This window comes from Podarcis filfolensis (genome assembly GCF_964270895.1).
Source record: "Podarcis filfolensis genome assembly, chromosome: W".
NCBI classification, from domain to species: domain Eukaryota; kingdom Metazoa; phylum Chordata; class Lepidosauria; order Squamata; family Lacertidae; genus Podarcis; species Podarcis filfolensis.
In genome coordinates, this window is record NC_139619.1 from 25,591,823 (window position 1) to 25,609,648 (window position 17,826).

Sequence of the window (17,826 nt, forward strand, 5' to 3'; positions counted from 1 at the left end):
TTATTTTTAATTTTTCTTGTTGTTTTTGTATGTTTTATTTATATTTATATTTTTATTTTTTCTCTTTTGTTATTATGTGTTTTTGTATGTTTGTTTTTGTGAAATCTTAATAAATATTTCTTAAAAAAAATTTGATGGACTATTTTGTTAATAACTGCAATAAGGGTACGAAAATGAATACAGTATGGGACGCCAGCAAAGCTGTGATGAGAGGATTTTTTATCCAGCAGAATTCATTGAAAAATAAAAGTAGAGAGAAAGGGGAAAAGGAAATTTTAAAGCAAATAATGGACAATGAGCAAAAATTAATAAAAAAACCTAACAATTTGAAAATAAGACAGAATATAAAAGTTTTGCAAACACAATTTACAATGATAATAAATAAAGAAGTGGAATGGAATATAAAAAGGACAAGACAAAGGAACTTTGAATCTGCTAATAAATCAGGAAAATAGCTGGCATGGCAGATTAAGAAAAGGAAGGAACAGAATACCGTTAACAAAATCATCATTGAAGGTTCAGAAATAGAAGATCCGAAAGGGATTAGAAAGGGATTCTTGGATTTTTGCAGACATTTGTATAAAAGCAAAGAGAAGAATAATATGAGGAAAATAGAAAGATTTTTAAAAGAAAAAGAGGTGCAGAAGATCCCGACAGAAAGAAAAGACAGACTGAATGCCCCAATAGAAATTGAAGAGATAAAAGAGGCAATAAAAGAATTGAAAAAAGGGAAGGCTCCAGGACCAGATGGATTTATGGCAAATTACTATAAGGAAATAAGACACATCTTACTTGCACCACTAAAATAAGTTATGAACAATATTTTGAAAGAAAAAGAAATTCCAGAAACCTGGAAGGAAGCCTTCATCACATTTATCCCAAAACAAGACTCAGATTTAACACAAGTCAAAAACTATAGGCCTATTTCATTGCTAAATACAGATTATAAAATTTTTGCAAGCATATTAGCAAAGAGGATTAAAGAGTTACTACAAGAAATTATCAATAAAGATCAAGCGGGTTTCCTTCCTGGCGGACAGATGAAAGATAATATAAGGAATATAATTAATATTTTGGAATATCTGACCGCCAGGAATGAGAAACAAGCTATGCTAATATTTGTGGATGCAGAAAAGGCCTTCGATAATATATCATGGCAATTTATGTTAAAGAACTTGGAACTGATGGATGTGGGAAAGGAAGTTTTCAATGGAATAAAGGCTATATATACAGAACAGAGCGCAAAGCTGATAGTTAATAACATCACTACAGAAGATATAAAAATAACTCCATTAGAAGTGATGAGTGTTAAAAAGATCAATATGAGGGGGAGATGGATAACATATGAGAGCTAATAATAAAAGAAGGAGGGAAGTGGAAAATGAAACCATATGAAGAGGTAAAAGAGTATGTGTATGATTGGTTGCATTACTATCAGGTTAATGAAATGTTTAAAAAGGATTTTAAAGAGTATGGCTATGTGGAAAGAGATTCAAAATTTCAAATAGAAATATTAAGTAATGATTACAAAATATTATCAAAAATGTATAAACTGCTGCTGGAATGGTATACAGAAGACGAAGAAGTTAAATCGGTGATGGTGCATTGGGCTAGGGATTTTGGATATAATATACAATTTGAGGAGTGGACAAAATTATGGAATGATAGATTAAGATTTACGCCATGTACTGCGTTAAAGGAAAATGTTATAAAAATGGTTTATAGATGGTATATTACACCAGTAAAACTTGCAAAAATGTATAAAACATGTAATAAGTGTTGGAAGTGTAAAGAAAAGGAAGGGACATTCTATCATATGTGGTGGGAATGTAAGAAAGTGAAAGGCTTCTGGGAAATGATTTATAATGAGTTGAAAAAGATGTTGAAATATACATTTATTAAAAAACCGGAAGCTTTTCTTTTAGGAATGGTAGGAAGTGAAGTAAATAAAAAAGACTGTAAACTTTTCCAATACGCAGTAACAGCGGCGAGAATACTCCTAGCCCAAAAATGGAAACAGGAAGAATTACCGACGATCAAAGAATGGAGACTGAAATTGACGGACTTTGCAGAATTGGATAAATTAACAGGGAACATTCGATATTTGCGAGACCAGAAGTTCATCGAGGACTGGGGAAAATTTACATATTATCTGAAAAGTATATGTGATGAGCAGACAACACTTGTAGGTTTTCAAAATGTTCTGTGAAAGTATAAGAAATATTGTAAAAAAGGGAATAAGATTAGGGAGTTTATAATTTAAAGGCAATAGAAAAATTAGAAATGTGTAAACAAAAGAAAAGATTAAAACAGAAGACTGGCAGAGAAACTGAGGGAAGTCAAAAAAGAAGACTATGTAATAAATTTCGAAAATGGTTGTATAAATTTGTATTTGGAAATGAATAAAAATATTTTTTTTAAAAAAAAGAAAAGAAAGTGTGTGTTGGTTATAAGAAGGTTGTGCGCTGCACATATAGTCAAAAGTAAGATTCGTTCTGGTTGCTGTTGCCAATTTCTTCTTTCCCAATAGTCCCAGGCCACAGATCAAAATCTTGCCTAATTCTTGCATTAAAATCACCCAGGAGGATAATTTTACCCTGCTTAGGCATCTTTGATAGGATGGTATCCAGCTGAGAGTAAAAAATTTCTTTAATGTCTTCATCAGCATTGAGTGTTGTTTGAGGCTACACGCTCGAGGCTACACGCTGCAACTGATGCCCCCAGCGCCTCTCCCTCCTTCCCCTGCTTCTCCACCACCTTGCAACCTAAAAAGGGTCAACAACTTTGGGGTCCCCCCCTTAAAAAAGGTCGACAACTCTGGGAAACAGGGGGGGGTGCCGGATATGCTTAAGAAGGCCTTGCCGAGGGGCTTCGTGTCCCCGTTGGGGTGGGAGCGGAGGGAGGGAGGAATGGATACGACTCTCGCTTTAAGCCACAAGGGTGGCTGCGGAGCTGTTTCGTCTTGTTGCTCTTTGCTTCCTTTCATGTTTTGGACCCTCGGCTTCCTTCCTCTCTTTGCTGCTGTCTTCGCCCTAATGGAAAACTTTGCTCCTCTTTGGGATTGTAGGACAAGACCTGCCAAGGAAAATAAAGAACTTATGTATGCTACAACAGCGGCAAGAGTCTTGATAGCACAAGGATGGAAGAATGAGGAAACCCCGACAAAAGAACAGTGGCAAGAAAAATTGATGAATTATGCAGAACTGGCTAAACTGACATACAAACTGCGAGACAAGGACAACTGTGCCTTCAAAGAAGAATGGAAACTTTTTACAAATTACTTAAAATACAACAAAATGAATTGGACTCCTTGGCAGGTTTTGAATAAACATACACAAATTTATTGACTGTTAACATAGTAGACAGATAATATAAAGAATTGTACAATGTTACAGTATGCAGAGAATATGTGGTGAGAAATCAGAGAGAGGAGCTGAGGGAAGTCTGGAGGGGGTGAGGAAGGGAGGGTTTGATGGGGAGATGGGGGGGGAAGGGGGAATAATGAATACATGTTTTGATATTTTCTTATGTTGAAATTGTTAATAAAAAAATCCTTTTTTATTAAAAAAGGGAAACCTTTGCTCCTCTTTAACCAATCAATGAAAACAAAACGGAATGAAGGATCATCGAAAGCCCCGCGCAGGGTTTTAAATGAGAAAGAGAGCTTTTTATTTGGACGGGTGGGTGGTTTAAACGCGACGAATGAAGCAGGGCCTTAAGTCCCTTTTCAGCAACACAGAGAGGAAGGCGAGCGCAGATGCTCCTCCGCCTCCCTCAGGTTTTGGCGGGAAAGCTGGCGGGGCCCTCCGCGTGACTCATCCACAGAAGCGGCGGGGGTGGCGACCTCCCCCCTTCTCTCTCCTCGCCTCCTCCCTCAATCCCGCCGAGGCCGCTTCCGCTTCCGCCGCCGCCTGAGGGGAAACCCATCAAGCCCGAGCAAGATGGCGACGCTCTCCGTCTTGCAGGCTTCGCTGGCCGACGCTGCCGGAGGATTCAGCTTCCACAACTGCGCTCGGTCAGTGGCGGCCGCGGGGGGAGAGTGGGGGTGGCGGCGTGGGGGCCCGGCGGGGCGGCTCCGAGGCCTAGCGAGGCCCTCACGCGGGTGGGAGAGAAAGGGCTATTCTGAAACAACAACGGTAATAAGTAACGCGCACGCCGGTGCTGCTGCGGTTTCCCCATGGATCTTCCTTAGCGGCCTTCTTATTCGCCTGATCGCTTAAGCCGCCTTGGGATCCGCGGATGCTTCGTTCTTTCCCGGGATGGGGGGTCGGGGGCCGAAGGGGGGAGGAGGAGCCCCCCCCCTCGGAAGTGGCTGAGCCCATGGGGTGAGCGGGCTGGGGGGGACCTTGCCTCTCCCCGCCCTTTATCTCAAAGAGAGAAGGAAGGGCTGTCGCTTCGTCACTATCCACCTCTTGGAAAGCTTAAACCTGCGGGTTTCTTAACCTCGAATGGATTTCTTTCCTCCTCAGTAACTAGGCAGCTGCCAGAGGGTGAAAATAGCGCTCAGGTTCTTTGCTTGGGGGGGGGGCGGGCGGGGAAACGGGAATAATAAAAATAAAAATAATTTTTATTTAAACCCCACCCTCTCCAGCCAAAACTGGGCTCAGAGCAGCCAACATCAAATGTATAACACATTAACATAAAATCAATCAATTAAAATACATCCTCAAATCAGATCAAGATCAGAATAAAATCCAATCAGATGGCAACCCGCAGATTAGGGTTGGGGACCTTAAATGCTCACCAGGCCCAACTATTTGTGCTGTTTGTGTTTGTATGGGCCTATGAGAAAAATTGGGAAGCCGCTTTCATGCAAGTGCTTATGAAAGGGGAGGGGGAGTCAGGCTGAACCCTGACCAAAGGCCTGGCTGAACAGCTCCATCTTGCGGGCCCTGCGGAAAGATGTCAGATCCACCTTTTTATCCTGCTGGGCGGCTCAGTTGCTTAGAGCCTGATGTTGATTATCCCACGTTTGCCCAGTTACAGGTTCGATCCCTGCATGGGACGGCTTCGTATTCCTGCCTTGCAGGGAGCTGGACTAGGACTAGGTGATTCTTCGGGTCCCTTCGAACACTGCGGTGCTACGAATCCCATTTTTGCCAAATCGTAGCTCCTCCCATAGGAGCAAACGATTGCTAGTTCCCCCACCCCCAATTATAGCGGGGGGGTGGTGGTGGTGGTGGTAGAAGAGAATTGCAGGGGTGGGGGGAGCGTGAGGGTTGTTGTTTTTGCTCCAAACTGCTTGTGTGCGCGCTGAAATGCCAAGGGAAAACACACTTGCCTGCTCCCCAATAGGGCAGGTGGAGCATGCAAAAGCGATCCACGGTTGTAGCCAACAGCCCTTGGGCAGGCTTACTTAGAAGGTAAGTAAGGTTGGATTTCATTCTAGCGGGATCTACTTATAACCTTCAATTTCTAAGAGTTAAATTTTAAATGCATGACCAGCTTCCGGGGTGTGTGTGTCCTATAATGAACTAGTCAGGGGGCCAGATTCAGGGAGCGATGGGGGTAGGTTGTTACCTTCCTGACAGTGCTTTCTTCCTTTTATTAAATCGGGAGGAGTGGGGTGTTGGTGGGCTTGGTGCTTGCATTGGTTCCTTTTGCTGCATTCACTTCTTTCTCATCCTCTGGCAGTTAGAGTAGTCAGTATCTCCTTACACTATTTATGGAGAAGACTTTTTAATTTTTAGCACCAGTGCCTCATTTTCATGATTACCTCCTGTTGTAGGAATTCTCAGCTTGAAGTGGAGGGGACCAAGAAGGGCCTGCGTCTTCCCACAGCCCACAAGACTGGCACCACCATTGCTGGGGTAGTGTTTAAGGTGAGGCCCAATGCTTGTTGCAGTAATATCAGCTTTTTCAGTGTTCGTCCTATGCATGTCTACTCAGAAGTAAGTCCCACTAAGCTTAGGGACACTTGCTTCCAGGAAAGTGGGCATAGGATTGCCATCTCCCTTTCTTTATCTAGGATGGGATAGTACTTGGAGCAGATACAAGAGCCACTGAAGGGATGGTTGTTGCTGACAAGAACTGTTCAAAAATACACTATATATCTCCAAACATTTAGTAAGTATATATATTACTAACCTTTTTCTAGGCCTGCTTATGACCACAGATTTTCTGGAAGTGGAAAGTTGCAAAGTATTTGTTTCTAATGGAGGGAACCAGGGAAAACTAGGAAGAAAAAGCATGGGTATTTAATTGTTCATGTTTCACAAAGGGCTTTCTCTGTCCTCTCCTGAAAATGACCACCTGCTTTAATGGACTAAGACTGTCTAGTTAGCTCTTGATTCCTATAGAGTGGCAAATGTGTTCCGGGGGTTTGTGGGGCAGCTGCCAACCAAGTGTGGCCATGGGTTCTAGATAATTATTCAGAAGCTGCTTGTTTACTAAATGAAGTAAATATGTTTGCAGTTGTTGCGGGGCTGGAACGGCTGCAGACACAGAAATGACAACTCAGTTGATCTCTTCTAACATCGAACTCCACTCGCTCTCAACTGGACGGCTTCCAAGAGTGGTCACAGCCAACCGGATGCTCAAGCAGATGCTCTTCAGGTAACTGGCTTGTGGACTGAGCAGTGCTATTGCCACTGTTTGCCTCCTCCCCTTTCTCTCTTCATTCAGTTAAGCAGTATACAGACACATGTAGTTGGGAAAGTTCAGCAGCTGAGTGGCATGTTCTAAAATATGTGTGTGTTTAAACAATTTTACAAGCAGAAGCCTCCAGGGGCAGCATTTAAAAATGGAAATTTTTGTGTTTGTCATCAGCATTCAAAATTAACCAGTCGCCAATCTCTTTTTCGACTCAGTAGCGCCACCTAGCAACCAAAATGAGATTTCCAGCTATGTGATTTGTGACCAAGATCTCTGGCTGCGCAGGAGAGCCAAGGGCAGTGTCCTAGGACTGAAGCGTTCCCTTTCTGCTTGCTCCCCAGGGAACTATTTGATGGGCTAAAGGAATGTCTCCCTGGGGCCCAAAGCAGCCTTAATTGTGGTTCTTTCTCACTGCTGTTTTTGTTACCACCCCGAAGTACAAGTGTTGAAATACCTCCCATCTAGCCGTGGCTGCCAGGCCGCTGCACACTTCTGCACAAAGGCTTGGACTTGCCAGCAACAAGCTGCTGACCATGGGAAAGAGCGTGACCCCCATCACGTCAATCAAATGCGAGCCTGGCGGGAGAGAGGAGGGTGGGTGGGCTGGTGGGAGGGAGGCAGGATTATGCAAAAACGAGATCTCCAGGGCAGAGTCTCTTCCAAGGCTGCTAGGGGAGAGGATGAATTGGAAAGGACCCCTCACTGCAAAAAAAGAGAGAAAACAACCAGAAGCTTCAGTGTGCCTCATTGCATGGCCCCTTCCTCTACACCACAGTTGCATGTAGACTTTGTGTGGCATCTGTGTGAAGGGAGGGAGTCGGGAGGACTACCCCCTCGCCCCAGCTGTCCAGCCTCACTTCCTCCTGCCCTTTGCTTCCATGCCCTTCCTGCCAAAAGCTTTCACCCTTCTAGCCTCCAGAGCCCATTCTCCCTGTCTGGAGCCACTGGCACATCCTACTGAGAGGGGCAGAAAAATGGCAGCGGAGAGGCAGAGAGTGTGCCCCTTTGCTGTGTGGGTGGCTGCTTGCTGGGGATGGGTGGCTGGCTTGTGTGAGGAATGCCACCTATTCGCTGGCCTAGCAGAACCGGCAAGCAGGAAGCAGCCCTTTACTGCAGAGTAAAGGGCTGCTTCCTGCCTGCTGAATTTGCAAGGCCAGAGAGATGCGGCTCTGTGAGCCTGCCTCCACCCGCCAACACCATGTGTCTACGTCTCTCTGGCTGGGTCTCTCTGTCCTGCAAGCCAGAGACTTTGGGCAATGCGCAGCTGACAGGTGGGCAGACAGGCAACACTTCCTCCCCACCCCTCTTTCTTTGGGAAAGCTTCAAGTGACTCAAACCCTGTGAATCCAACCAGTGGTGAAGGCTGCCTGGTGTGCGGCCACCATGTTTCTTCTTTGCTCAACTTCTGTTTGCGCAGCATAAGCTGGGCGGGGAGTGCAGGTTTTGGGGCAGCTGCTTTTTACGCTCTGGGAAGCCCATCTGTTTTATGAGAGGAGTCTTGACGTTTCAACACTCTTAAGGAACCCCCTTGTTTTCCCGCTCCCTTTTATTGGTTTAAATAGTTTCTGCTAGGAAGGGTGAGGGGAGTGCCCCTGCCTTTAAACTGCCACCACCACTGGTGTTTGTGTGCATTTTGAGAGGGAGAGAAAACAGCACAGAACTGCATGGCTTGCCCTGCTCCTGCCCCTGCTTTGGCAAGTTGGCTGTGGTTGTGCTCTTTTGGTGCTGCGCTGCTTGCAGATCCCCCACAATCTTTTTTTCCAATGAAAAGGCACCTAGGCATTCTTGTAGTGCCTGGAATGCAGGTTTAAGATGTCATTAGGCTCTTAGCTTTTATACCCCAGTTTCTAACACTGTTTGGAATGCATTTCTGGTGTTCACACTCTGTTATGCTAAACACATTTATGTCTTCCAGGTATCAAGGTTACATTGGTGCAGCCCTGGTTCTGGGTGGGGTAGATGTCACTGGAGCCCATCTTTACAGCATCTATCCTCATGGATCTACTGACAAATTGCCTTATGTCACAATGGGTGAGTCTTTCCCTGTTACAATTTAGGTAACTGCACTGCCCACTAGTGGAAATCTGTCGTAATTAGTTTTTCTTTCCTCATCTTTACTTGTGTGTGTGATTCTGAAATGCATTAGCGTTGTAGAAAGTGAAAGTAAAACAGGGATCTCATACTCTGTGTGATCATATCTCTTGATGCCTAATAATAATAATTTAAATAATTGGCAAATTGTAAATGGCTTGGTGGGGAGATGGGAAATACAGCTTGTGCACATTTGCCGGAGAAGTGACTCCCAGAGTGTAGCTTCAATGCTGAATGACAAATGGTTTGCTAATTCAAATCCCAAGGTAGTGGTTCTTCATCAGAACATTAAAACAAACACACACAAAGTTTCTGAAATGCCATCAGAACCACTAGAGAAATTACACTGTAAGGGTGATTGCAGATTTCTTAAAGCAGCCCTGTAGCTTATATAGGGGCTGTCAGCAGCAAAAATAATGTTAGCGGACTGAAAATACAGGTGTGTAGCACTTGTCAGTGGAGAGTGTGAGAGCTTCTAATTTAATGTTTTGTTCTTGAAATGGATGCAGTAGTTAATTGGCAAATGCAAGACACAGAGCTGTTCCACCAGGCCTTTCGCCAGGGCACAGCCTGACTCCCTCCTTTGGCAATCTTCACAGAACTCTAGCCCATTGGTTGCCATTAATTTGATTTGAATTAATTTTATAATGAAATGATTTTAGAATGTTGTATTATTTTATTGTTGTTAGCCGCCCAGAGCCCGGCTTCGGCTGGGGAGGGTGGGATATAAATAAATAATAATAATAATAATAATAATAATTATTATTATTATTATTATTATTACTACTGCTACTACTACTACTACTATGGATGTTTGATGGAGTTTGTTCACATAGATTCAGTTCATTCTGACCCCAATTTCACTTTGCTCTAATGCTTTGCCTGCCTATATGTACAAAAAAAAGAACACCTCTGTGTTTACTAGGGTCAAACATTTTTCTTAAATTACTTGAAGAAATGGTGTGTGTGTGTGTGTGTGTGTGTGTGTGTGTGCGTGTGCGCGCATCATAGAAGCATCTCTATTACAGATAGCCCTAGTTAGATTATGGAAGAGGTGTACTCCAAAATTACTGCATCTGTTTGGTTGATTTTGATGTTCTTTCATGCCAGTGTTAGGGAAAATTGGAGTCCTGGGCATAGACAAGCAGAGTTGTACAAAATGCTTAGAACAGAGTGTAGCTTTTTTACACCAATAGATGGTGCCATGGTACCCTACAAAGTAGTAAATTATTTATTCTGTGCATGAAATCTCTTTTTGAAAGAATGCTATTATAGGATTTATGGTGTATTATTCTATTCAGACCCTTATATGAATTAACATAAAATATGAAATTGGATTAATATTTATAAATGTGTCCTGAAACTTATAAATTATTAAACTGCTGAACAATAAACCTTGCTGCGTTTGTATAGTGAATGATTAGTGACCCAAAACTACAGGATTCATGTCTGCCTTGCACCAGGAATCCTTTGACCCTGTTTTGTTTGAAGCTGTAGAGCATGGCTATCCTATGAATATTGTTCGCTGCACCCAGTGAAAGAAATCTGACTGGTAAGGACTGCTGTCATTAAATGGGAATAGGCTTCTAAGCCTATGAAGCCTGACAGTATTAATCTGTCTGTTTTATCTACCATGCTGCTATTCCTTTAAAAAGAGAAGAAGAAGGCAGCTGCAATTCCAGCATGTTTAAAAGCAAACCACACTGAACTCCACAGCACTTGTTTCCAAGTAAACGTGCTTAGGGTTGGGCTATTGCATACCTGACAATGCTTCATTACAGGAATGACATGGGGTATATTGTGCAAATCTCTGGTCTGGTAAATATCAATAATAGTAGTAGTAATAATAATAATAATTAATAATAAAAATAATTTATTATTTATACCCTGCCCATCTGGCTGAGTTTCCCCAGCCACTCTGGGCGGCTCCCAATCAAGTGTTAAAAATAGTACAGCATTAAATATTAAAAACTTCCCTAAACAGGGCTGCCTTCAGTATAGACAACTTCAATCTACTGTTTAAATAATTTGTCCAAATGTAGGGCCATGTTTTAAATGTGATATGGCAAACTGAGAGACTGAAGAATGAATTTCTTGCTGCAGTGTGCAGCATACCTAAGGCTTAGGGATTACAATCTTAAAATGATCATAAAACCAGACATCAAAATTCATGCCCTCAAGCTCTGTTCTTGGGATGGATAACTGGCACAGACATGAATGTCTTGCAGTGCCTCTACATTGACACAACCCAGTTTTGGCCTCTTCTGGAAAGAAAGGACCGTAACCTTTTGATGGGCAGATGTGATGCAATATGAACACAGTTTGTGTTTTTAGTACTCCTGTGAAGGCTGACTAATCTCTTATGTGCCAAAATATTAGCATGATTTTTAAACTCAACATTTTGACAAGCTCCACACTTAGGTTGGTGGCAGAGAATACATATTTAAACCAGAAGGAATTAGCTATCACAGCAGAATAGTAAATACTCAGACCTGCTCATATTTGATCAGATGTTAGGCACACACAAGGCAGCAGTATTGCTATTCCATGATTCCTCCATGTATCTACAAACTGAATACTAATTTCCCCATACCTTTCTCTTGTTGTTTTAAGCAATATTTTACATGTGTGTGCGTGTAAGGCCTCTGTATTGTTGCTCAAAACAGGCAAAGAATAGAAATCCAGCTTTTTGTTCCTAAATAAGAGACCAGTGTCGTTCCTTAGAAGGAATTTAAAACATACTCAGTGCTTACTCAGGAGTGAAAACATCAAATTAAAGTGTTTATGCTGACAAAGGACAAATGCGGATTTCAGCAAATGATGCAAGATTGTCTGATTGCTGGCTTGTCTAGAAAAGCTTCTGGCCATGGCTATATAATGAAATGCATGCATACAATTAAAGGGCTTGAAGTCTGTACTTCAGACTTGGGAAGCAGCAAGATGCATTCTGGTGGCCTCTTGTGGCTAAGGCTGATCTCTTGGCACCAGTATTGTTTCATATTCATAAATCAGCTCTTCATGCATTGGCAATGTCTGTCTGCCGCACAGGCAATGCCACCAAGAGACCAGGCCTCTCAGCCAGGAACCAGAGTGAAAAATGATGCCGATCGATGGGTCTGTGGAGAGCACTGGAAATCTACCTAGGAGGAGCAGCAAATTGAATAACAATGAGCGTTTGTGAATAAGTGCGCTGTCAGGGACTGTTGACACTGATGGATTAGAGAAATCTAAATGTTACTCTCTTCACAGTGCATTTGTTTGCCAGTGTGGCAGCAGCAAACAGGAGTGCTGGAAGATGCAGAAGGCTATTTAGTAAAAGAAAGCACTCTTCACTGAATGTTTGATGTTCAAAAGGCTGCTAACTGCACTGTGCAAATGGACAAGTCCAATATCTGTTAAATATGGGACAGCAAGGTCATTTTAAAACACAAAAAGTATCTCTAGGTCATCAGATGTATAAAAAGGAATGCTGTGACTCTGTAATGTAACTGTAAAGAGAACATCATTGAGATATTATTATTATTATTATTATTATTATTATTAATTATATATCGCCCTATACCCAGAGATCTCAGGGTGGTTTACAGAAAAGAGGGCAGTTCACAGAAAAGATTCCCTTTCTTGTTATTCTTTCTGGGTCTAATAAAAAAAATCACTTTTGAGATTGGTGTAGAACTTATTTCTAGGCTGTTTTTAATTTAAATGCAGGTAGCACTGAGAAACTTATGTGCCCTGATCAGTTTATTTTAAAATATTTTTAAAACCACCTGTTAGGTGCCGGCATGGTTGCTTGAGAGCGAAGAGGCAAGACTCCCACCAGTCTTTTCCAGGCTTTATTACCTGTACAAAAACATTTACAGTGCAGAGCGTCTCAAGTCCATGTCTGCTCAGTCGCTAGCAGAATCTGGGAGTGGGTGGTCCTTAAACTTTCCCCAGCATAACAGTCTTTTGACCCCCATCCTTCTCCTCCCCTCTCTGCGCGTAAACCGACTGCGCGGAGAGGGCGTTGGCAAAGGGGGACCTGCCTCCCCCCCACTTTGCTCAGGCTCGGTGTTGCGGCTCTCTCTAGCATCTTCCGATCCCTGCATCCCTTCCCCACTGGAGGCTTCCCTCCTCCCCGGAGGAAGAGCTGCTTCGCACAATCTTCGGAGGCTCCCTGTAACCCAAGTGCCCTTCCACCTCTCACCTCTGAGCTGATGGCAGTTCCCTGACATCCACCCACCCCCCTCAAGGCCCCTCCCCATTGGTGGGGTCTCTAACAGCATCCCCCTCCTGGACTCTGGTAGAAGGGGGGGAACCCCGGAAAGAATAGTCGTCGTCCTCCGTGGATTCAAAAACTGCTTCCCATCCTCCCGTGTTCCTCCCTGCCGACGGGAAGTCCCAGTCAGATTCCTCCCCCTCAGACAGCTCCTCGACTTCGTTCCATAGTCCGTCCTCTCCCCCTGAGGATGGAAAGCCTACCAAGTCCCCCTCGTCGTCCGTGGGTCCAAACACTTCGTCAAAGAACCTCCCTTGGGGTTTTGGCTTGTGTGGGAACAGAGCATGGAATTCCTCCACCAGATATTCCTCTGTGATGGAGCCTGCGGGAACCTACGCATTTTCTGAGCTGGGTTCCCCCTCCCAGGCCACCAAGTACTCTATCTGGTGCCCTTTCCACCTGGAATTGAATATTTCCGTTACTTCATTACAGCGTTCCCTCTCCTCTACGTGTGGATGGGTGGACACCCCTTCCTCCCTTCCCGGGGAGCCGTGTCCCTCCCTATAAGGCGAAAGTAAGGACCTATGAAACACCGGATGTATTCTCATGCTGTCCGGCAATTTCAGCCTGAATGTCACTGGGTTGACCTGATGGATTACCTCAAAGGGCCCCAGCTGTCTAGGCTGCAGTTTTTTGCAAACCCCCCTTAAGGGCAACCCCTGGGATGACAACCACACTTTGTATGACCTGTATGACCTCTCCTGGCCTGCGATGCCTGTCTGCCTGCTTTTTATATACCTCTTTGGCCCTTTCCAGGTTCAGTTGGAGCTGCTGGTGCAAAGCTTCCATCTCTTCTGCAAACTGCTCTTCTGCCGGAACACTCCATTCCCCCTCGCCCGTCCTGGGAAGGCCCTGGGGTGACACCCGTAGTTGGACATAAAGGGGCTCATCCCCGTGGACACATGTTCAGCATTGTTATATGCAAACTCAGCTAGTGCTAATTTCTCCACCCAATCGTTCTGCCTCTGGCTGACGTAGCAGCGTAGGTACTGCTGCAATATGGCATTGGCTCTTTCGGCTTGCCCGTTGGTTTCTGGGTGTCTTGCCATCAAGAAGCTCACCTCTACCTGCAACAGGCTCATGAGTTTACGCCAGAACCGTGAGGTGAACTGTCTTCCGCGATCGGAGACGACCCTCAATGGGTCCCATGCAGTCGAAAGACGTGATCCACGAACAGCTTGGCCGTTTCCTCGGCTGTCACCGCGTGGGAACATGCCACGAAGTGACACATTTTGGTCAGCAGGTTGACCACCGCCGCCGTCTTTCCTCGTGACCTGGGCAGATCTGTCATGAAATCTATGGACCCCACCTCCCAGGGTCTCCCCGGTGTCGGTAAGGGTTCCAGTAAACCCGCCGGTGCTGCCCTTGGCCCTTTGGCCCTCTGACACCTGTCACACCCTCTCGCCTCTGAGCTGATGGCAGTTCCCTGACACCACCCCTTATCAGTTAAGATATTTGCACAATAAGACCAAAAGTGGCCATATAACCACAAAAGCCCCACGTATACAATACAGCCAAAACAACTTTACAAGGCAGCAAAATATAATAGGGGGACTACACACGCAAAGCAGCTCAAGCAAGCAGGAAAGTTTTGAATTGGCACTGTGAAAGATGACAAAGTTGGTGCCTATGAAATTATGTGGGGATGTTCTACAATTGAAATGCCACGTCAAGAGGCACGTTCCTCCTTTGCTTGTAGCATGCTCAATAAGAGCCTGGCCCACAGCAGGTTGTAAGATGGTTGTAGCCTGGTGTAGGGGCAGGTGCTGCATCAGGCATTTTAAGAGCATGCTCTCGCAGACGCAGACTGCCTTGTGACCAGTGTTGTGCAGTTCTCTTCAGTGTTGGGGGGCGCATGGCATCCAGAGAGCTACATGCAGCTCCTGTCCCCAGATGCAGGCCTGTTGACTGTGGGCTTCTGGCGTTGAAGAGCATGAGCTAGTTGCTGAAGCTGCCTTGAGTATTTTGTGGTGCTTTGGGAAAGCGAGGGTGGTCTGTTACCCAGGCTTGTCACCCAATGTTCTGGTTTAGTGCCTCTTACTTTATTAACACTTTTGTGTAGTTTTTGCCGAGCTATATGCCATGATATCCATCGTTTAAAATGCCAGCTCTGTGTCTTGGTCACACACCAGCATGATCAAGAAATGGGAAACCAGGGGTGAAGCTGTGCAGAAAGAGGCTGCCTCCCATAGTTGAGAACATAGTTCCTGGACATTCCACCTCCTCTGCTCCCGGGAGTGAGCTGACGAGTGCTTGGGGTGAAAGATAGGGTGTGCACCCCCCCCCCACCAATATCCAGTCTTTGAATCCATTAAGGCTCTTCTTTGAAAGTCAAAAATGAGAGTGCTGCAGCTGCAAAGATGGGAACCAGAACCTGGTTGGGGAACGGGCTGGTAATAACTTGCTGTCTGTGTATATATCTTTACAGTATGTTCCCTATTCACGCCCTACTCATCCCCTGCCTTCCAAAATGTTGGGAATTTTGCTAGCATGTGAATGCAAAATGGGCTGTTTCAGAAGGAAGGCCTAAATATAAATTACATAAAAAACAGATTGTTGTAAAATATTTCTTCTGGCAAATTACAGCTCTTGTCTTGCCTGTTAAAACTCCAATGTGAGGCTCTTCCAGACACCTTGCTTGCCTCTTATTCCACCTGATTCTGCTTATTCCTGTTGTGGGGAGCTTGGCAATAAGGCTCGCCTCATAAACTGCATCCAGAGCAGCACTACAGGACTTCACTTTGACCTCCTTGTGGTTCAGCACAGTTCTTCTTTGCTATTTTTGGCAGCTGGCATATTTTGTGCATGTTGCTCTCTCCTGTTCGTCACTTGCAAAGAATTCCTTTTTGTTTCCCATTCCTACCTTTTTGAAAATGGAGCTGTACGTGGCTCCGAGGCAAAAACAAATAGCCATTGCCTGGAGTATAAGAAGATGCTTTGTAAACCCTGAAGGAGCGTCTCCACCCCCATCATTCTGGCCGGACGCTAAGGTCCAGCGCCGAGGGCCTTCTGGTGGTTCCCTCATTGCGAGAAGCAAAGCTACAGGGAACCAGGCAGAGGGCCTTCTAGGGAGTGGCGCCCGCCCTGTGGAATGCCCTCCTATCAGATGTCAAAGAGATAAACAACTACCTGACATTCAGAAGACATCTGAAGGCAGCCCTGTTCAGGGAAGTTTTTAATGTGTGACATTTTAATGTATTTTTAATCTTTGTTGGAAGCTGCCCAGAGTGGCTGGGGAAACCCAGCCAGATGGGCGGGGTACAAATAATAAATTATTATAAATGTGATGTATTTGGTACTGTAAAGGTAATGACCCTCAACCACAGCAATATTCCATAACAGGAGTCTTTGTCACATTCGCTGGAATTGCCATGTTCATTGATTTGTGTCTGTAAATCTGCCTCTACCCTTTAAATTTGATCTATAATTGGACCTCCTTAAATGGTTCAGATAAGATAGTCTGTATTTTCTCAGCAATGTCACTATCAGTGTCTCCCTTTTCATTATACATTCAGCAGACTTAATAAAATCAACAGGACACCTCATTTGAAACTCTTTAATTGCTGCCTTTTTCTTTACTAAACCATTGAGGTGGTCAAGTGATGTACACAAATCATATTAAATGGAAAATATGGCTTTCTGGGTGACCCAGCTAAACAGATAGTGGTATGCAAAACAAGTTAAAAAGTAATAAATGCCAAAAAATCTAATTGGCATAAAAAAATTGTCGCTAACTTTATTCAGTCTCCAAAAGCAGATCATCCTGAAATACTGTCTGGGCTGCACTGAAACATGATGGTGAAGTCTATGCAGGGAAGATTCACATTCTCTTCTGAACAAAGCTTATTTAAGATTGCCAAATAGTTCATAGCCGCTCTGTGCATGGACTTGTAATGCCTGGACCTGACATGGGAAAGGGGATTCTTCTGTTAGTATTTTTGTAGGACAGCTCTTGAAATCGCCAAATGTGTGTGTTTAAACCTTTGTGTGTGATTCATGTTTGCCACTCTGGTGTGCTCTGCCTTACTGTTTTATAGTGCAAACTAGAAACAATCCAGAAACCAATAAAATAAAACACAGTTGAACTGGGGTAGATGAGACTGAATGGCCACCCGGATTCCTATATCTTTCTGTGCATGTGCTAAACCAACCCACTGAAATAATCTGTTCCTTTCAGCTGATCCAAATGATTTTAAAGCCCTAGTCTGCCTCTTCTCAGAGCTTCTGGCTTGGTCATACGTGGCTCAGTATATATTTTTCTAGAAAATATCTCAGCTGTTCTAGAAATGCTGCCCAAATCTATATATATAAAAAAACAACTCCAGGATTTAGAGGGGTGCTTCTGGTGCTTCTAAAGGCTTGGTCATACCCAGTAGGATTTTTTTATTTGCCTTGAACAGCAGGACCACCCACCACCCTCTCTGCCATACCATACCACACCACTATTCACTTTTGATATTGAGAATATTTTCAAAAGCATTTGGGAAGGGGGCTGGGGTTCAAGAAATAAAAGCTGAACATGCTCCCACTAAACCCTGGTACAGCTTCCGCAGGGAGCTTAGTATGAGTTATCTTTTTTTAAATGTGTGTGTGTGTGTGTGTGTATATGTGTGTGTATATATATATATATATATATATATATATATTAGATTTTCCAATTTAACAATCCAATCAAATCACATTAAATATTCCAAACTCTACATATACATATCAAATAATCCAAATATTCTGCCAAATTATAATTTTTTTATTATTGGGACTTCCCATGCTTTGGTGCCGGAGGAGACTCTTGAGAGTCCCATGGACTGCAAGAAGATCAAACCCATCCATTCTTAAGGAAATCAGCCCTGAGTGCTCACTGGAAGGACAGATCCTGAAGCTGA

The 17,826-nt window shown here is 43.9% G+C and overlaps 1 protein-coding gene across 1 annotated transcript in view; it reads left to right on the top strand.

Annotated features, from left to right (window-relative positions):
- Positions 1-3,874: 3,874 nt before the first annotated feature.
- LOC310753844 (proteasome subunit beta type-7-like) overlaps positions 3,875-17,826 on the top strand; it is a 30,180-nt gene continuing 16,228 nt past the window's right edge. Inside the window, exons 1-5 of the mRNA XM_083595205.1 lie at positions 3,875-4,015; positions 5,729-5,822; positions 5,969-6,066; positions 6,415-6,555; positions 8,510-8,625. Of these exons, the coding sequence (XP_083451331.1) occupies positions 3,942-4,015; positions 5,729-5,822; positions 5,969-6,066; positions 6,415-6,555; positions 8,510-8,625 (523 nt within the window). The 5' untranslated portion in view covers positions 3,875-3,941. The remainder of the gene's footprint in view (positions 4,016-5,728; positions 5,823-5,968; positions 6,067-6,414; positions 6,556-8,509; positions 8,626-17,826) is intronic.